This window comes from Rhinatrema bivittatum, chromosome 15 (assembly GCF_901001135.1).
Source record: "Rhinatrema bivittatum chromosome 15, aRhiBiv1.1, whole genome shotgun sequence".
Classification (NCBI taxonomy): domain Eukaryota; kingdom Metazoa; phylum Chordata; class Amphibia; order Gymnophiona; family Rhinatrematidae; genus Rhinatrema; species Rhinatrema bivittatum.
Window position 1 is genome coordinate 71,550,976 of NC_042629.1, and position 21,799 is coordinate 71,572,774.

The 21,799-nt window shown below is 39.4% G+C and overlaps 1 protein-coding gene across 9 annotated transcripts in view; it reads right to left on the reverse strand.

The window, feature by feature from the left end:
- The window catches only part of PRDM16 (PR/SET domain 16), a 769,879-nt gene that overhangs the window by 83,350 nt on the left and 664,730 nt on the right, over positions 1 to 21,799 (reverse strand). For 8 of the 9 annotated variants that reach the window (XM_029577915.1, XM_029577910.1, XM_029577913.1 and 5 more), the window contains one exon: positions 17,425 to 17,559. In XM_029577915.1, the coding sequence (XP_029433775.1) occupies positions 17,425 to 17,559 (135 nt within the window). Of the gene's footprint in view, positions 1 to 3,760; positions 3,943 to 17,424; positions 17,560 to 21,799 lie in introns of those variants that run through there. The other variant, XM_029577917.1, reaches the window with a different exon arrangement.

A 21,799-nucleotide genomic window follows, 5' to 3' on the forward strand; every position in this document is an offset into this window, starting at 1 on the left:
TTCTGACCAATATGGCTGCCAACTTTCTACCCTCATGTTGACTATGAGGTTGCAATGGTATGACTAGTCCCTATATTGTTACAGAATTGTATTGCCATCTTGGAAAAACTGAGCACAAATTCATCATAGTTTTATGTTCTGCACTGAGTTTTCATATATTTACCATAAACTAGCTCAACTATTAAGAAGACCTTCATTCAGCAATAAAATTGTAAAATATAATTTTCTGTTTGAATGAGATAAACAGGTAAAGACTAATGATGGGTATTGTGGGGTAGCAGCCATAGCATATGGTCTCAAGCCCACCTCATCTAAGACAGTGGGATTCACTTCCAGCCCTTGAGGGCCGACAACAGGTCAGGTTTTCAAGATATCCATAATCAATATGCATGAGACAGATTTACATACAATGGAGGTAGGTGCATGCAAATCTCTCTCATGCATATTCATTAGGGATATCCTGAAAACCTGACCTGTTTGCGGCCCTCAAAGGCTGGGAGTGAATACCACTGCTCTAGGGTGTGCTCTGCTTGTGACAAAGCTATTTTTCCTTTTCCTGCTCCTTCCTTGGCTTCCTCTAAATAGGAAACACATGGGGAAATGCAGGAGGAGAGCGAGGGACAGCAACAAGCACCAAGATGAAGAGTTCAGCCCATGCTGCCTCTTTATACTGCATTCTCTGTCTTTTATTTATTTATTTATTTATTTATTTATTTATTTATTTATTTATTTATTTATTAAAAAGCTTCTAGGCCACTAATGTCAAATAATTGGGCTAGGCGGTATACAAAACAGCCTGAAATATTTTATACAAACTAAAACAACACAAACAAATAAAGACATTAACAAATGCTTCAGTAAATAAATCATTTCCTGTATAAACATTTTTTTAAACTGATTTATATAAAAATTGAGAGGATTTAATAGCATTCCTGCTGCAGGTGGAGATCGAGCCCTCGGGCTTCTTTACCATAGGGGCAAGGATCAGTGTTAGATTATGGTCATTGGGAGCATAGGGTCTGCCCCCGTTAAAGAGGCAGAATAGTGTGAGACTTGATGCTTTTCTACCAACCTGGAGCCTTTCTGAACTTGCTTTGCTTTCCCTACTGAAAAAAATTGGAAAATTACCACTGGTTTGAGAAGATGTTCCCCTTTTATCATTTACAGCAGTAACCCTGTCTGTTCAAACCATCAGCTTGCCTTTTGATTGGATTTGTAGGTTTTAATTCTCTTTTGCAAATACTGTTTTTCTAATATTAGCATTTATTTCGGGCTATGCCTCCTGTTTTCAGAAATCTGCTTCCCTGCCCTGGAGTCTGTTCTGCAGGTTTCCATGCAGTATTCATGCTATAAAGTGCCTGTGGCTGGAGATGACGATGTGGCCGCATAGGGTTTTGATTATGATCAGTACAGCAGCACCCCAGATTCACACAGTGTAGGAAACAAAAAACTTCAAACACTTCTTTCTCTATAGCTATGAAAAAAAATATATGAAAGGGGGGATCTTGTTGAGTTTTAGCTGCTGGATTAATCATCATTTTTTAAACGACTGGTCTTCTTCTTTGAACGAATTATGTATTATAAGATAGTAACTGCAAATATACAGGGACCTTTCTATTAATGGAAGATACAAAACAACACTTACTGCAAATCTGAGAAAATTAAAAGGAGAAGCTTTGGTAAGTAGCTTTGGGCCAATGGGTTCTGCAGTTTTCCAAAGATTATGCCTAGATGTGCCAGATTTTAAGACACATATCAGGACCGCAGTACCTATGAGCTGTAAATCAGAACAGCAGTAGGAACTGGTTACAAACTTTGACAGCAGTGGAACTCATCCAGTGACTAGAATAGTGGTGATTTGGAGCATTTTAACTGGAGTTTAACATTGTCTCTCTATTTGGTAAAGAGTCAGAGGAAATAAATATTTTTGTATAAGAGTGTTTGTTCCTAAATGTCTTTTGCATTGTTTTTCTGTTTTGATAACTACATGGTACCGAGTTACAGAAAGTGACAATTTTGCTATTTTCAACTTCTTCATTCAAACCCCTATCTTCAGATGCCATATATATGGGAAAATTATGAGTCGTACTATTGCTTCAAGTCCCACGTCACCCATCCTTGCGTGAAGGGATTTATTCATTTTGCTCCACTGTCAAATTTATTCCAGTTTTGAATCTGCATTTTTGCTACTGAAAATACTGTGATATTTTCATTAATAAATCCAAATGCATTTTCTTGTTTTTTGCTTCCTCAGGGGGAAGAAGGTTTATTTATTTACTTTTTTTTTTTTTTTTTTTAACGCACTTCAGTGCTAAGAAATGACCCACCCTCCCTGCAGTCATATATTTTAACCAACGTGAGGAGGAATAGCCTAGTGGTTAGAGCAGTGGGCTATGAACCAGGAGACCAGGGTTCGAGTCCTGCTGTCGCTCCTTGTGACCTTGGGCAAGTCACTTTACCCTCCATTGCCTCAGGTACAAAACTTAGATTGTGAGCCCTCTGGGGATAGGGAAATACCTACAGTACCTGAATGTAAACTGACGTGATATCTCAGATCAAATGTCGGTATATAAAAATAATAAATAAATAAATTACTAAGGCAGTCATGTTTAATCCTGTCTTGTTTGCCAGCTCTCCACCTTGGGTCCTGATAATGTACTGAACAAGAATTGTTTTACTGAGATATCCCATGTCAGGAAACCCCCATTTGCTGTAGAGCAACAGGATTAATCAAGATCCCTCCATGCTATAGAGCTGCTGGAAGCGTGAAATGTTACTTTACTAGATCATTCTCAACAAATCTTCTAAAGTATTTTATATTCAACCATATTGGGGTTCTGTTCTGCAAACTTTCCTGAGCTGTTTCTATCTATCAGTCTATATCATAAAGATAGCATGTCTCCCAGGTTTTTCTCTTTTCTTTGTTAATAAATGTAATGTTACTTTAACATTATATAAAAGTTGTGCCATCTGTTTTACCACAGATGGAGTAAGTGAAAACCCTTAACATAGGCTCCATAAAAATGTAATAGTAGCCCTTGTAATTCTTCATTGAATAAAAAGGTTTAAGACTTAAAACATACTTCTGTTTTGTTTTTATAAACTGCATTATTCTACAGGTATGGGAAGGAATCCTGCATTAGCAATATGCTATTAGAGGATCTGTATTTTTTATTTTTATTGCTTACATAAGAGTCTTTTATTTGAAAAGCATTGTTTAAATTGCTGAGGGGTATATAGAGGATTGTGCACTTGGAGCAGGTGTAGAAAAGTATACTAACCTGAAGACAAATTGTGTTAAAATTGTTGGGGGTGCTGCTCCCGTGTACAGTAACATGGGAGTATAATTCTGTACAGTTGAGAAAACAAAGCACTCCCACCTATTGGGAGCTGCCTCTAAGTTCAGCCACTAGGGGGTGGTATTTACTAATGAAAATGAAGATTGTAAAAGTTATGGTAAAAATGTACTCTCATCTCCCACACGCACACAGCACAACACACACATATTTAACTATAGCTCTTAGAAACACAAAACCCTTATTTTAACGCACCTTTTAAAGTTGTAAGAAGCAAGACATCTTGAAAGGAAATTGTGAAGGAAGTAGACATTTTTTATTTTCATTACCAGCAGAAGTGCAAACTTCAGATCCAATTTAAAAAAAATCCCTTTCCAAATCAAAACAGCAACTTAGCTGATAACAAAAGCACCGAAAGGCACATCTGAACAGCAGGGAAAAGTAAGACAGATAAAATGTCTAACCTTTTCTTCTCTTTCTTTCTGGTGCACCAACTCAGAGACTTGAGATAAGTTTAAGGGTCCTCAGCTGCCCCAAGACCTGCACCATGCTTCCCATATGGAAGGAGGCAGAGGGTCTATTGCTGGGCCTGCAGACGGCACAGGCACTGTCCTGTCTACTGCATCCTCATTCAGTGGGGTTTCATTGCCGATTATCCTGCCGGCTCTCAGTGGTCTGAGATTCAAGACCCAAGACACTCCCCCTACTCTCATCAGTGAGGACTGATCTCTCTAGAGACCCCTCCCTTACATTATCTGATGTCTGTATGAGGGAGGACAACAAACAGCTCCTTAACCATAGGAAGAGGAAGTCTGTCACTGACATTCTGCCATTCCAAGTTCAGAACTGGCTGATTTTAGTTTTTTTTATTCTTTACATTTAGTTATTCATTAATGGCCTGGGATCAGCTCAGCATTACTGTGATACATTCAGAGCATGGTTTTGAAGAATGATCATCGAATCAATAAACTGAACGTCTTTCCAGCATATAACCCTGTCTATACTTAAAAGGAGGACACTGCAAGCCTGAGCCTCTTAGATAAGGGCCTTCTCCTTTAATTAAGAGTTTCTCAACCTTTTGTTCCCTGTCAAACAGCAGATCAGCTTTTGGAAAGAGTTTCCTGGAAACGATTAGAAACAGTGAAATGTCGGTGTTTTAGTTTAAGGAGACAGAGGTTTGAGAAGAACCACTTTGTGGTAGTGAAGTTTAGAGTCCTAAGAGTGTCGCGTATCGAATAGCGAGTTTCCAAACTGAACTTGTTTTTAATGACTGCACAAGTTTGGACACTGTCAGCCTTTATTTTTTCATTTTTTTAATGAAAAAAAAATCATATATAACAATAATTTAAACAAAACCCCATTGGGCAATGAACCATCCTGATTTTTTGCTAAACTCTGAAAGACTGGATCTCAGGGAGGAGAACAAAAAAGCCTTCCTTTTAGTAATGTGCACAAGAAACATGTGTCTTCTTTCAATTAATTTTTAGATTTTTGTCTGTGAAATCTACAGGATGCATTAAAGGAGGCTATGAAATTGAAACTATTAGCCTTACCTCTCCTTCTGCTAGCAGTAACTGATGAAGATATTACCGTGCTGCACACACAAGTAATACTGAAATACTTGCCTATGTAGATTTAGAGGGTGATTTTCAAAGCTATTTATGTGCACAAAATCTGGTTTTGAGTACCTTTACGCAAAGGGGTGCAGTCAGCACTTATACACGCACCTTTTGATTTTAAAAAGTATGCACTTAAGTTTCCGTGCACAAGTTATGTCCTATGAAGAGGAGCTGTAACTTCACGCAAGCGAATTTCTGTGCGTGCCTGGCCATTTAACCACAGATTTTCAAAGCAAATTTACGCACATATGTTCGCTTTGAAAATCTTCAGTAAAGTCAATATGCACAACATACATGCAGATTTTACTGATATATGGAGAGTTACAACATAACCCTCCCTAGGCCTTCACAGAAGATCCCATGTGTGATTCACTTCTTGGCTAATGTGCAAGTGTAGCATCTGAACTGAGAACTGAAGACTCTCCCTTTTTGGCCTTTAGGCCAGCATTGAGAACCAGTACAATATAGTGCATGATGATGATACAACCGTCAAAGCAGAAGGATGAACCCACCAGCTTAAAATAAATAAATAAATAACAGAAAAGGAAAATTATATAGAAAAAGGGATACATGAAGTAGTTTGAATCAAACTCAAACCAGGCAGATTTCAGTCTAGTTCAAATTTGCCGACATCATACAAACACAGAATGGGGTAGATTTTCAAACCTATGCGTGGGCGTACATGTGTGTGCGCTACCCGACTCACACACATGTATGCCCAATTTTATAACATGCGCGCACAAGCGAGCACATGTTATAAAATCAGGGGTCAGCGTGCACAAGGGGCTGCATGCTAGTGCATCTTGCGCGCATGCCTTCCCCCGCAGCCTTCTCCCGTTCCCTTCCCTCTAAAATAACCTTCCCACCCCGTCCCCTAACCTATCCCCCCCCAGCCCTACCCTAAACCCTCCCAAAATTTTAATTTACCTTCTGCGCCTGCCTCGGGGCAGGCGAAAGTTGCGCACGCCGGCAGCCTGCTGGCACGCGATCCCTTGGTACAGCGGCAAATGGCTGCTGTGCCAGAGGCCTCTGGCCCCGCCCCCGGACCGCCCCTTTTGTAAAGCCCCGGGACTTAGACATGTCCCAGGGCTTTACTCGCTTCGCTGGGCCTTTATAAAATAGGCATGGCGCGCGTAAGCCGATTTACGCGCATAGAGCTTTTAAAATCTGGCCCAATATGTTCATCTACTACCAAACTCCATTCTTGCTGCAAGGCCTAATTGACCGTTGGCTGTCCTCTTACTTCTTCGTAACCAGAATCCTGTATACTTGTCCCAGGCTTTCTTGAATTCTGCCACTGCTTCTACATCCACCCTCTCCCTTGGGAGGCCGTTCTATGCATCCACCACCCTTTCCATGGAGAATATTTCCTGATCTTGCACCTTGTTTCGTGATCTCTAATCCTAGAGCATTTTTTTTCTCTGAAAAAGGTTTGTTTCTTGAGCATTAGTAATACCTTTAAAGTACTAATCGTCATCTTTTTCCTGACATCCATGGGAAAAATAGTCGCAGGAAAAATCTAAAAAAATACAGGTGTACATAACTTTAAATATTCTAAGGCAGATTCTCTTTTCAAATGTTATCAGCAGCTGACCTCTCTCATTTAAATAAGAAGTCAGTAAAGCAACATTTGGCTTACCCACAGGTTTTCTGCCAGTTCATATCATAAGATGTCCACAATTCTCACCTCCCCTTCCCACCACCACTGCAATATTGTTACTGTTTTGTTGTGAGTCCCTTTGGGGTTTGGATGAGAAATGACAAATAAGTATGATGATAAAGATAATGTCCTCTAAGATTTGCTTGTACGTTGAGACAATGTCATCTTTTGCTCTGATCTGCACATTATCAGGGTCATTTTGTAACTTTGCATATAAGTTAGAGGCTTACATTACACCAATTTTTAAAAGCACACTTATACGCAGAAGTCCACTTTGAAATTTGTCTTGCACAGGTTACACTTGCTACAACATCTGCACAAATCTCCCTGAAAACTTACCTGTGGATTTTTTTAAATCAAAACATAAGCATGCAAGTGCATCCCCCTTCCCCAACTCTACTCCCTGGAGCCCCTCTGCTCAGTCCAGAGAAACTTACGCAATGCCAAAAAAAAAACAACCCAGTTGTCTTGTATTTTAACTGCAGAAATACTTTTGAAAATGATCCTCTCTGTTTCAACCTGAGGAAGGGAGTATTAGCTCCAAAAAGCTAGATCAAAAAATGTATTGTTAGTGCACTAAAAAGATATCACCTTAAGTGTTTTTCTTTATTGATTTATTTCCACCTTTTCCATGAAATGGAATGCAAACTGCTCAAGGGAAGCTTAATTCCTTACCATTAAACAGCAGTGCCTAGCAAAATGCCGAGAAACTGTTTTGAGAGCAGTAGGACCCGCCCTAAATTAATGATTGATTGCTTCAGCTATAGTGTGCTCAGGCAGGCAAATGGCTTCAGCGACCACAAATGGCCAGTTGTTTCAAGCTTTTTATACATTTGCTGAACATTGTTTCAAATATGGCTTAATGGTCCATAAGGGAAAAGGTCTCACATATACTGGACTGATGGTTTATTTGCCCTTCATTAAATATTATCTTTCTCTTAATAATTTTTTAAGACCCACCTATTACATGCAGGATATGAGAATGGAGTGAATAAGCGTTTATATAATTGTGCAGAATTATTTAAAACTGGGCAGGTCATGGAGCTATTGAGGTAGTAATTTTGACAGATATTGCTTCATAATATAGACTGGTAATTATTACACTAGAGACTTTTGTGTGCTTATTAAGACGTGTTTTATATATATTTTTCTTTTCCCTCAAGCTACGCTTTTCATATTAATACCCACACCCTCAGCATGTTCCCCAGGAGCTCCAATACTCTATTCATAATGAGGTTACAGGAATTTGTGCTGAATACAAAAAATGACTGCTCCCAACATAAAAATGGAAACAACCATTTCACAAGGGCACTCATTAAATCGTCACTTCAGAGGTTTTCCTTAGACCAGTGCTGTTCCCACGTGTTACTTTTCTGTAAATATATACCTGTCTAATGCCTGATGTGTAATGATGTTTTATTCTGGGGAAGCTAGATGGCCAGCAGAACATCTTATTGCACTCATCTTCCATCCATGGTTTCGTTTACAACTCTTTAGTTTTATCTCAAGGCGCATTTTCATTAGATCTGCCTGATTTCTGCATCCATCTGAATAATGTCTATGGATGAAGGGAATAAGCTGGGAATACAAGCTCACTATTGAAATGGCCAATGCTGGTTCAGAACAGTCTGGGGTCAATATTCAAAAGATGTATTCAGTTTTAACCACATAAATCTAACTGCTTAAGTATTGCCCCTATTAGCCAGCTACATTTTGTCCACATAAAATTGCTGTGTGCATAGGTTTAGCTAGACAAACAAGTGGCCAATTAGCACAATATTGAACGCTAATTGCCTAAATTTATGCAGACCAATCTCTGCATGCAAATGGCTGTACCAACTCATATGGTTAGATTTAACTAGATATTCAGCTGCACATTTAATTTACTTTAAGGTGAATTTTCAAAGAGTTGCACATGTAAAAATCAGTACATGCACATACAAAAAGCACATATTCGCATAAATACAATTTTATAATTACTTCTGCTAATTATCTGGCATAAGAGAGAATAACATACATAGTAACATAGTAATGACAGCAGAAAAAGATCAAATGGTCCATCCAGTCTGCCCAGCAAGTTTCTTATGGCAGTAGCTGCCGCTCCGTACATGTTACCCCCAATCCTTATGTTAAGGTTAGTAATACTTAAAATCAGAACCAAGCAACTGTCAAACCCATAACAAAGTTACTGCTAGCAACATTTTCACAAGGTGAGCAGCCTTCCTGATAATTCTGATAGTACTGCTTAACCGTGTTTTGTTTTTGGACTTGGCCGTAGAAGCAGCCCTGCATTTTTTCCTTAATATTTGCCTATCAGTACTCCTAATTGCTCAGGGGCTTATGTGCGTAAAAGAAGGTATGTAATGCATATTTTTTATGCATTAAAAAAAAGAGGCATTCTGGGGCGGAAGGGGGGGAGGGGGAACATTTACGCATGTTACCCACACAAGTGCGCCTGCTCCTCTCTGGTCTGCCGCTTATCCATGCACTAAAATTAACAGGGGTATTTGTATGTCGGTAATTTTCAAAGGGAACGTAAGTACATAACGTTCTCTTCAAAAACTGATGCAAAGTCCATGGCTAACCGCTTTAATAAAATTACCCTCTAAAGGAGTAGTTTTGTAACAGCCTGCATATATACTTTGAAGATTAGGGACGTCAGCCCAGATTACAAAGCAGACGTCTGATGTGCATACATCCATTCTGAAAATTAGTGGGACCATGCATACCTTCCCGTGGCACCGGCGCACACATGTGCACCTGCTAGAGAACAGGTATAAATTTGTATAAACATTGTAGAAATCTCATCTTTGTGTGACTTTCCTCACTTCAAACATCATGTCAGATCTTCACTGATGTGTACTGTGCTGGTCGTATCTCTCAATGTGCATGTAAACCTGACCCCAAAACCCTAGACCACCACCAAAACCTCACCTGGAGTTACTAGCTGGCCCTCCTATACTGGTATAAAGAGTTGACTACTATGTGTGCCACCCCAGAGGCTCGCTCTCTCTCTCTTTCTACCTCTACTCCACTCCTCTTTCTTCTCCCTCTCTCCCATCTCCCTGCCTGAAAATGCCCAAAACGGAATTTGGGATATTTATCGCAAATCCCTCTTCGGGCACATCGCACAGCTTAATGCCAGGAAAAAAGGTTTCATTGATCCCACCCAAACTGCTCCCCAATCCCACCCCTTTGAATAAATTAAAAAAATTTGCATTCATGCCACGCATCGCGATAAATAACGCCTGCGATGATGCCATAAGGCATTTTGATGAATGACCCTGTTAGCCGGGATATTCAGCAGCGTGGCGTTGTCCCGGCTCACACCCCACCCCTCCCCACCCCTTTCTTGAGGCCCAGCACTTTGGCGCATATTGGGAGTTATGCGCATGGCCGGGCCCCTTTGGAAAATGTGCAAGGCACACACAGGGCTCGGCCACGCGCATAACCCACGAATTTTACATGTGCGGGGCTTCTGAAAACGAGGCTGTACGTTTTTCCCATCAACAAAATCCAATTATTTGTAGGAGACGTCAACCTCCCTGTAGACAAAGCACCAAGATCATTAGCCTGTGAAGTGTTTTTAGAAGCAATGGAAGCCATGGGATGGTCACAATTTATCTTGAAAGCAACTCATAAAGCGGGTCACACTCTAGACCAGAGCTTTCCAAACTGTGTGTCGGGACACATTAGTGTGTCGCCTGCAGTGTGCAGGTGTGTCGCGCAAGCCCGGTCAACTCTGATGCGAGTTTGGGCTTTTTTTTCCCTAGAGATTCACTTTTTTTTTTCAGTTTATGGGTTGCTTATTATTGGGTGATTTTTGCTGTCAATCGCGTTTTTTTGGGGGGCTTGGTGGGTGGAACGAGCCCAGCCATCCTTGCATTGGCTGCTGCTGCCGATGAGGCCTGGCCATGAGGAGTACTGACTGCAAGCAGCAGTGTCTGGTGATCATGGAAGGGAGTGAAGCACTTAACTGGCAACAATCAAAAAGACGAGGTACATGAGTGTGGGGGCCAGACATGTGCTGGGGGGAGAGAGATGAGTGAGTGGGGGGCAAACGTGCTGGGGGGACAGACATGTGCTTGAGAGGGAGAGATGTGAGTGTGTGGGGGCCAGACATGTGCTGGGGGGAGGAGAGAGATGAGTGTGTGGGGGACAGACAATTTGTTTTATTATTGTTTCTCATAAATTATAACAATAACATGAATCTTGGAATATATATTTTTAATATAAATTTAAGGTTTTCATGAGATAGGTTGTGTCGTGAAACATTTTATTTATGTATATATTTAAGGAAACATACATAAATTGTCGAAATATGTTTCGTTCGTTTAACCTTTAACCTCTGGTTTACTAGTAGACTGAATTACCGTGTCGTGAAATTATGTTTGTCTAAAAAGTGTGTCACCAACATGAAAAGTTTGGAAAGCTCTGCTCTAGACCTAATATTTGCTAATACAAGTAATTACCTAATCAACACCTCACACACGATTTTGCCCTGGTCTGATCATCAGTTAATAAAAGCGAATATAGCCTTCACCAACCAAAACCATAATAGAATTGACAATAAGCTTACTTTCACTTTCAGGAAAAAGATAGAGATGGAAGTACTTGCTGAAGAAGATCCATGAACTAAATCAAACCAATCCAACATCAGCATGCGAGTCCTGGGATAAGTTAGTCAATGACATAACTGAAAACCTCAGTCCTATCCAGACAAAAACTATTAACAAAGAAAGGAATAACTCCAAACAAAAGAAGCCCTGGTACAATGACGAATTAAGAAGCACTAAACAGAAACTTAGAAAATTAGAGAAACAATGGAGGAAATGCCCATCCACAGAATTCCTAGAAAAATATAAAGTCTTCCTTACAAATGTTAAACAAATTCATGGGGTTATATTTCATTCCAAACTGCTCTTTGAGACTGTTAAACATTTAATTAAAGATCCGACATCATCCATCGAGAAACTACAACTTCCACAAAGGCCTCTTGCAATGATTATGCCACCACACTCAGACAAAATCAATAAGTTGAAAAAACAATTTATGATAAGTTCTACAACAAAAACACCTGAAGAATCAAACGACATAGTTAAGTGGTTCACATTCAACAAAGTATTGAAACTGGACATCAGTCAAATCATTGCTAAAATTAAACCTGCTACTCACCCACATGGCCCATTACCAGCCGGTTCCTTGAAACAAGTATACCAAGTTATCAAACTGACAATCACAACCTTAACTAATCATTCACTGTCAGAAAGAATTATACCACATGAATTAAAACAAGCAGTGATAAAGCCGATCCTAAAAAATATGACTGGTAGAACTGATGATTGGGACAATTATCATCCAATATCCAACTTGCCATTCCTAGCAAAAGTTATTGAGAAAGCAGTGTTATCCCAACTTGTAAATCACCTGGAAGATCAAAATATTCTTTACCCAAATCAATTTGGATTCAGGAAACATCACTCAACTGAGACATTACTCCTCTCATTAACAGACTCGGTTTTATGAGGGCTTAGCGAAGATGAATCTTACTGCCTTGTGCAAATTGCCCTAACATCCGCCTTTGACACTGTGGACCATAACATATTATGCCATCAGATGAGAAACATAGGGATCGATGGCACAGTTTTCAGATGGTTCCCTTCATTTCTAGCTAACAGAACATTCCAAGTCAAACTGGGCAACCATATATCTGACACATTCCAATGTGATACAGGGGTCCCTCAAGGCTCAGCCCTCTCAGCAACATTATTCAATATTTACCTGCTCCCACAGTGTAAATTACTGACGAATCTAGGAATAACTTTCTTCTTGTATGCTGACTTACAGTTTTACATTCCACTCTCCAGATCATTTGAACACAGTTTCAATACTCTCTACCTATATGAAAGCAATACAACACAAGCTATCGCAGCTTAAACTGACATTAAACCCTAAAAAGACTGAAATCATTTGGCTGAGCAGAAACTCATCAACAGTTAAACCACCTGCCCTTGACCTGGGTAATTTCCTAATTAATCCCTCAAATCAAGTACGAGATTTAGGTGTACAGCTCGATGAGAACCTCACAATAAAAATGCACATCAATAAACTAATCAAGACAGGTTACACCAAGTTATGTGTTCTACATCAACTGAAACCATTATTAACTTTTGCAGACTTCCGTACTGTATTACAAATTCTAATCTTCTCAAACCTTGACTACTGTAACTCCTTACTACTAAGTCACTTAAAACCACTACAACTACTACAAGATGCTTCAGCAAGACTATTATTAGGATCTAGGAAATATGATCACATTAAACCCTCGCTGATAACACTACGTTGGTTACCAGTACAATCCAGAATCTACTATAAAGTATTAACGATAATATTCAACATCATTCACTACAATAACACTAGCCTATTAGGACTGATACTACAACCGTACAACCCTCAAAGAACACTAAGGTCTCAAAATAAAGGACTATCGTCTATACCCACAATACGGTGCACACATCTAACGCAAATAAGAGATTGAGTGTTTTCAACAGCAGGTCTAAAGCTCTGTAACTCCCTCCTCTTAAGAGGCAAGGTTCAGGATCGAAAAGTTATTGATAGAGCCATCAGTTCTTATGCCTTTTATTGGAAAGCAACTGATATACTATGTTCCCTTCTATTAGAAAGCCACGATTGAATCTATGGCTGATTTATATTGAAATGAAGTTTTCTACTGTGAATCTGTGTTTATCCTTCATAGTTAGCTCCCCCAATTTCATGTCCAAAAAGTCCTCCTAATGGGTCTCTTGCTTTCACTGGGGTATTTCTATGACTCATCACTTGCTTCTTCAGCAAGCATGACTCATTCAAATCAAAGGTGAAAATAGATTGGGGAAAACATACCTAAACATCTTGCATTCTGAACTTGAGTGGAAGGCCTACTAACAGGTAATCCATAGACTTTCACAGTCTTTTGCTGTATTAAAAAGAAAATGCAAAATACACAGTTCAAGATCCTGTGCAGATACCATCTAACTCCTGCTGATTAATTTCAAATGAAATTTCGGGACCATTCAGTCTATCACATGCCTGGGAGAGTGAAATAAAACTTTAACTATTGCTTCTGGACTTTCTCATCCACGGAGAATTTTGGGTTGTCCATTTAAGTCTTGATATTTAAAGTCTTGTGTAATGTAATTCCTTTAACCTTTCGTTATGCTTTGGATGACAGAGGACAGGAAAGAATATTTAGAACAACTAAGAGAAGCAGGTATGAAAGGATGGGTATATGACATTTTTCTTCTTTAGCTTTTGACTTTTGTATATTTCTGTAATTTCATTTCAAGAGGTTTTTCTTGGATTTTATTATTATACAATTTGGAAGTAAAATACCAAAAAAATTATCCTAGCTCAAATTTTCTTAGAATCTGCTGGCTGCAGATCCCCACAAATTGAGCGAATCTGCTCCAACTCTCATGCAGATTTTCTGAATCGAGAGGCTCGCATCAGATTAAAAAAAATGTTTGACAAACTAATTTGATGAACCTATGACCTCTTTGCGGTTTCAGCAAAGTAGTTTGTTAAAGTCTTTGTAAAACTTACCTCTCTCTCTCTCTATATATATATAATTACACACATATATTCCACCTTGAATTTGTAAGAGCACCTACCACTCATGCAGCTGTCATGCAAGATCACATGACCCAACAAAAAATAAATGAACACACAACTAGGCTACAGAAGTAGGTTCTCTGAAAGGCAGCCTTATTCAGTGTATAAAGTTCACCATAAAAGTTTAGGTTCTCTGTAAATACTTGGCTAATAGAAACATCCACTGCTGTTTTATTTTTTTTCTTAAACAAAGAAAAACTTATTTCACAGTTTGGAAGCCGACAGCCTATTCATCACTGTCAATCTCCGACATAACTGTCTACTGTTTTTAATGAAGGCAAATTCCATCACTGATCACCATTCATTTATTTTTTTTTCCATTGCCAGAAGATGGGTTTCACGATCACTATCAATGGTGCTTTAGTTTTCCCATCAGAGAGGTCGTTTTTGGGCCAGAAGCTTCCCACCACTTCAGCACTCTTGAAAGGGGTCCATCCTACTGATAGCTGAATGAAGGCATCTCTTGGCCACTTTGAGTAAAGAGTTCTGTGGCAACCTCACCAAATCAAATTCATACATACACCCACCCACCACTGGTTTGTAGTAAGCTCCTCGGGACAGGGTTTTCTAGAACCTATGCTTCTTATCTGTTCATTACAAGGTTAATTTTCAAAAGGTTCAGCATGCAGAATCAGCACGTGTGTGTAAGTAGCATGTACACATGCATACACTATTTTGGAAACATTACAAGTATGCACGTACTTGCAATGTCACACATAATTGTTAACAAAGGTAAAAAAGAGCAGTTTAGTGGTATTTTGTGCAGGGTTTGGAAGTACGCGAACGAACTGCCATTTTGTAAGTGCTATACACACATAAATTTCCAAACTTTTCCAGATGCTGTTCCGCCTGCTAATTAAATCATGGAAGTGAAATTGAACTTGTCTTTTGTCTGCAGTTTTTGAGTAGGAAGTTTGGGTTAACTGGTGGGTGGTCAAGGTAAAATGCTGGAGAATTTGGATGAAATGGTGATTGCAAGTATGTATAAGTATTTTCAGAAGTGGAGTACATGCATTCTTTATAAAATACATGCCTCTGTGTATAATTCAGGGTTATTATGTACATGTTCAAAAGGGAATTGACTCAGGAGAAATAGAAAATATTTCTTAATGAAGTGTGGCGGATACACGGAAAAGCTTTCCAGTAAAAGTGGTAGAGACAAAACCAGTAACAGAATTCAAGAAAAAAGAATAAGCACAGAGAATATTTAATTGTGAAGAGGTGAAGGTTCGGGCTAATGTCATCTTTTGCTCTGACCTGTTCATTCTGAGGGTGACTGGCAAAGCTATTTACATGGGTAAATAGATATCAACCTAGGTAAACTGCCCTCTTCAAATGGTGGCTACAAGTATGCGCAGAGATCACACTGTGCTTTATTTTTTACCCGAATTACATTCCTTTGGGCGTTTTTAGGTTGGGGGAGGAAAATAGCATATGCATCTGATATTTTCAAAAGTACGTATACTATTTTTTTCCCCCTCTCGGGTGCCCCCATCAAAGAGCAAGCGGAAAGCTTATGGGCATTTTAACATGCTTACAATATGCAAATTTTCAAAGGGAAAATACCCCCATGGTTTCCCTTTGAAAATTCAGGTAAAGTACACAAGTTAAAACTGTTGGAGTGTTAGCTCCTGAAAAATGTCACAAAATGTATTAGGTTAGTCCAATTAAAAGATGTTACCTTAGATTACTTTTTTTGTGCTTATTGACTTTTATTTCCATGTGAAGAAGGAAAGCCAGAAATCAATGATGGTCTATGGAATTGTAACAGAAGGTAAATTGGCTGGGTGAAATGAGGCTTATGGTCTTCATATGTGGGCATATTCTGTGATTCAATGCACACCAGAGAGTGAAGTGTAAAGACTTTACTACAAATTTACATGAGTAATGGTACCCCATAAACCTGAAACCTATACGGTGGGTCTTAAACACCCACTGTTGGCTTCCTATACCAGTATTGCTCTTGAAACTAGCACATAAAGAGCAGAAGTATATTTTTCCTGAACACCAATAAGAATTAACAGAAAATTGCCAACATGTGATGCCATTTTGTGCAAGACAAAGCAAAATTGTGCAATAAATAAAACATTTCCATTGTTACTGATGATAGGCATGGTGAAAGCCATTTTGGTTGGAATGATGTCATCTCTAACCCCATTTATGTCTTATTTTAGCTTAAGAGTTTTCCTTACATTTGTTTTTACACTATTGTCTGCACTTATACAGTATACCTCCTCTCCAAAGGAAGCAAAATTCACAAGAATACAGAGTTAAATATTGGTGCTTCCATGGACTTATGCTGAAATAAGCCACGGTATCAGAATATTAGCAAAGTAATGAACAAAACAGGCTTCTGCCTGCTACAGCAGTTAGACTGTTACATAAAATCTTGGAAATGTTCTTTTTGAGTTTGATTGCATGTTTATGTCTTTATTCCAAAATCCACATGAATAGAATCCTGGTAATCTGCAGCCCTCTTAAACATTGTTCCAACTTTAATAACTAGCCAGATTTGGATTGGGCTGCATCAAAATATTTCTATGGTAAAAAAGAATACTGTTCAAATACTGGGGGGCTTCAAATTCATTGCACTAGTCTTGCTCCCCCCAGAATGACAAGCTTTTCAGTGGCATTTGTTACTTTCCCCTTCCCATATACACACTGGCCAATGAAAAGGGTCTGTGCAGGAAAAATATAAAGTGTACAGGAAGAAGTGACATCTGAGCTAGTTGGGTTGTTAAACAGATTTTCACATTGCGTATAAATGTTTGGAAACAAGAAACACAAAACCATAGAAGATATCAGCAGTTAAAGACCACTTGGCCCACTATGTCTGCCCAGTTGTATCCATCTACTGTGCTGCTGTAGATCTTAGTCGATCTCTGGTCTCCTCCCTCACCTTCCTGCTCCTATTAAAGTCCCTATCTGTCTGACCCAAACATAAGCAAATTCTGCCACCATTTTGACTCCCATAACCTCCCATGGATGTCTGTTCCAGGTGTCTTGCACCCTTCCAGTGACAAAGTATTTTCTCAGATTCCTTTTGAGCTTCCCTTTCTTCAGCATCATTCGATGATCTGCTTGTCCTTTGGCATGTTTCTACTGAAAATGCCAACTTCTAGTGCCTTGCAATGAAGTTAATGCAAACAACAGCTTGGAATGAAATAAGGCCACACAGTACCTGGTCATGAATGGGGAACACAATGAGGTTTTGTTCATCACAGGAACATGCTGCCCGGATGTACTTTAACCAGTTTCCAGTTCCAGCCTGGTTGGCTTCAATGCTGAATTTCTCATTGCCAAATTCCTCAGCAATCTGTAGGAAAACACAAAATAATTCATGATTTTTTTTTAAATTGAGGGCAATCAACAAACCTACAGAACCAATGACTTAACTTACATTTAAATATCCATAGGTACTTTCCATGTTATTTATGAGTTTTAGGTTTAGTTTAACTACCACATGACTAATCTACAAATATTTAGCTACACTAATACTACTTTAACTAATTTTCATCTGGTTCTCTTTTTCTATCTATAGAATACAAAAAGTATCGCAGATTAGCTAGTAGTGACAATATGAAATTTGCAATTAAAAGTTTTAATAATCATAAAATCAAAGCCGCTCTGCATCACAAATTGTTAATTGCATTTGCTACTCCTTTGAAAATCCAGATTTCGTTTGCTATACTTTCTATTGGCCCATCCATCAGTATCAGATCCTCCCTACAATTCAGGTTTCACAAGGACCAGTACAATTACTGCAACTGTGCACCATCAGGAAATAGACAGAAGACCCCCTTGAATCACAAATAAAAAAAACTGTGGTGATGACAATGAAAACCGGAAACTACTCAATATGCTCACAAGTAAAATTGGAAACTCCCTTTTTCATAAATTTTTCGTGTCACACTATGCACAGTATTTCACAGGTTATGTCTCAGTTTCAGTTCTCATGCTTTCTTGATGACACATCAAATCCGCATTTGTACAGAAGCAATCTGGTGCACTCCGTGCTACAGAGCAGAAACCAATTTTTATGGGAGATAGTCCTTCAAGGAACCTCAAAACTAATGTTTAGGATTTTTTTAAAAGAACTCTTTATGCTGATAATATAGATTAGGAATGACCTACAAATAGGTTTGACTTTCTGAATCTCCATAATTAATATTCATGAAATATTTGCATAAAGTTGGCCTAAGAATCAGGCTAATTTGTATTAGATCTGGCAATTAATGCCATAGTTTCACTGACACATACATACAAGGACATCTTTGGTTAATTCTTACATTTGTTCCATAAAAGGGTATCACAGTCTTGGGATTTCAATGCAATCCTAGCTCAACTCATGAAACCTCCCTTTGAATCTCTCAAGTTGATGAACTTGATGTGTCTCACCCAGAAAGCATAGGTTTTCATGGCTAAAACTTCAGCATGAATAGTACGTAAACTACAAGCTCCGGTTTCATATTTATCATACCTGCAATTTTTTTCATAATAGGATGTTTCTACGAACACATCCCAATTTCCTTCTGAAAGTGGTATCTTAGTTTCACATTAATCAAGCCATTCTTTGCTAAACCATATGCAAACAATGGAGGACGGGCTCTTTACTACCTAAAGAGGACTCAGCCTAACCATCAAGCTTCTCAACTGTTCGTGTCCTTTGATCCCAACAGAATGGGAAGGGCAGTTATTAAACAAACTCTAAGTGGCTAGCAAACTGTATGGCACACTTTTACTTCAGATTACAGACTCAGTCAAGACTCATCAAGTGACAGCTCTGGCAACTTCAGTGGCTCATCTTGTGGCTATTTCCATTGAAAAAATCTGCAAGCTGTTACTTGGTCGTCAATTCACACCTTCACCTCCCACAGTTGTCTGGACAGCATGTCCCGAGATGACAGTGACTTTCAACATGCAATTTTGTGTAGCTGGCTCTCCCAGTAGTCCAATCTCCACTCAGTTGGGTTGGGTTATCTTTGTATAAGTGCTTCTGCTATACAACTCTCAGCTTGGGACTCCCCATGCATTATGGCTAATTCACGTCTACTTGTCAACAGAGAAATTAAGTTTGTTCACCTGTAGATAGGTTTCTCTGTATACAGCAGGATGAATTAGCCAGATTTAATACCTGCCTGCTTCCCTGCAGAATTGATTATCTTGCTAAAGCAATAGCTCTGGAAGAGACTGAGGGGCTCACAAGGTAGCACATATGGTAACTCCTGTACATGCTCAGTAAAGCTTTATTGAGCTCTGAGAGCTGGGTCCATGTCGGTGCCATTAAATGTCATTGCCCTACGTGTTATGGATTAATTCATGCCTGCTTGTTGTTGGAGAAAATAATGCATGCAGACTGTGCTATATTCAAGTAAATAAAAGGACCTGCAGAAAAAGCAGGTTCAAATGTCTGCAGGGTACTTTTTACGTATGACAATTTTCAAAATAAAAGTACGTGTACTTACTTTATGAAAATTGATGCAAAGGCAGCAATGCAGGCAGTTCGATAATTGCTCCCTAAGCGTCCTTATCACACATTAACTTTATGCTTTTGTAACTACTTTCTTCCCAATGGAAAATAATTTTTCCAGGTTCAGTTTTTCCTAAGCATATGTGATGAAACTCTATTTCTTCGCTGTTCTTTTTCATATTCTATTGTCTGTGTGACTATCTGCCAAAACTGCCTAGTTATATCACATGTGTGTCTCCATTAATATCCCCTGTACATACAAATATCTATTGAGCTGAGGCATTTCATATCTTGTACGTCATCCTCACACTAGGACCACCTGCAGATGTGTTTATTCTACCCTGTGAAAAATAGAAACCACAAGCACATACTTAACAAGAACAGCAAATTGGGAGATTTCAAATCATGTCAAACTGTTTGAGCAACAGTAAAAGAGACAGAGAGAAAAAAAAGCTTAATTACAAAGAAATCTTTCTGTGCATACCATGGATAGAAAGTCATCTCCTACAATTTATGGAAATTTTCTAGAACGTCCCTGACTCATAGCCAGCACAGATATAAAGCGGAGGTTTATTGGTTATTGCTGGGTTGTTGTTGGGTTTTGTTTTTTTTTCTTTATATGAGCACTCGCTAAAAGTCAGAAGCTGCTCCTTATGAGAAGTCTGTCTCGGTGTCCCTGCGCCATCCTACATCATGCAGGCTCGTCAGCCCCTCTTGTAGTTTTGTGTTTAAAACCAAATCCATGGTCCCCCCCCCCCCCCCCCTTACCTGCCCAGTGTTAAACACTAACCAAGGGACGTACTTTGGTTCTGGCTGGGACAGAGTGAGGAGCAGATATAGAGGCTGCCAGCTGAGGGGGAAGAGTCAGCAAAGCTTCTTTCTGAGGGAGGTGCAATAACCCTTTTTTAGCAGCTGCAAAAGAGAATGGGGCATTTGGAGGAGTAGAATCCTTTCCAGAGGGGGCATTTGCCACCCCTTCCCATCCCTCACCCCTGGACTTATAGATTTATGCATACTTTGTCTGTTTGGGTACATTTGTCATGTTGGTTTGAAGATTTTTATTGTGCACTGCCTTGGGTCCTGTCTGGCCAGGAAAGCAGGCTAGAAGTATTTAAATAAATAAATAAATAGTGTATGCTGGAACGTTTAAAACTACGACGCATACGGGTGCTTACCAGTCCCCTCTCTCTCACACTCACTCCCTTCCTCTCACCTTTAGCTCCGCTGCCTGGGGATACTCCGGAAAAGAGAGAGGGAGTGAGAAAGTGGCAGACTGCTCATGAGTGCAATTTCTCCTCTCTATAAAGTCATTTCGAGGTGAGACTTCACCTGCCACTTATTCCTTCTTTGTGTGTCTGTGCTGGCGGTGACTCATCACCAACCCCACTTACCCAACACAAATCTGATTCTTTGATTATCCTCGCGCTCTTACATGCCAATTCAAGCTTCTTGGGAAAGAAAAAATGAGGTGGTGGTGGTGGGGGAAGTTGATTTTTGTTTTTCAAACTGACTTCACCATAGAAGGGTTTCCTATCCGTTTCCTTTTCTTTTGGGTATTTTGGAGTAGGGCAGGGGAAGTGGGGAAAAAGGCAGAAGGTGGGACCTTCTAAATAGCTTCAATTCTATCTCACATGCCTTTCTGCTTATCCTTTTCTCTAGTGAAATTGTTGTTCCATAGCCATCCAGACTTGCTGATCTGCACAGTGGAGTGTGCCGTACCTAGATTTTGCCCCTTTCCTAATCACTTCACTCCAAGACCTACATTCCCCAAACATTTGGAAATTGTACCCCCAGCAATTTCAAAGAAATAAGGAGGTGCACACACACACACACACACACACACACACACACACACACACATGCACCAGGACAATGTCATAATCCTGTCTTCAGATAAAACTGAGACTAAAAAACTTAACCAGACTTTGCAGGATGTCAGATGGGAGCATTAACAGTAAAAAGAAGAGATGCGACTTGTACTGCAGTGGAAGACGATTGCAGTGATGCTGCATTTGATAAGATATGCATTTATCTTTTGCATGGCTTTAGAACATGTCTAGGAACTTGAGCCTGGCTCAGAATGCAC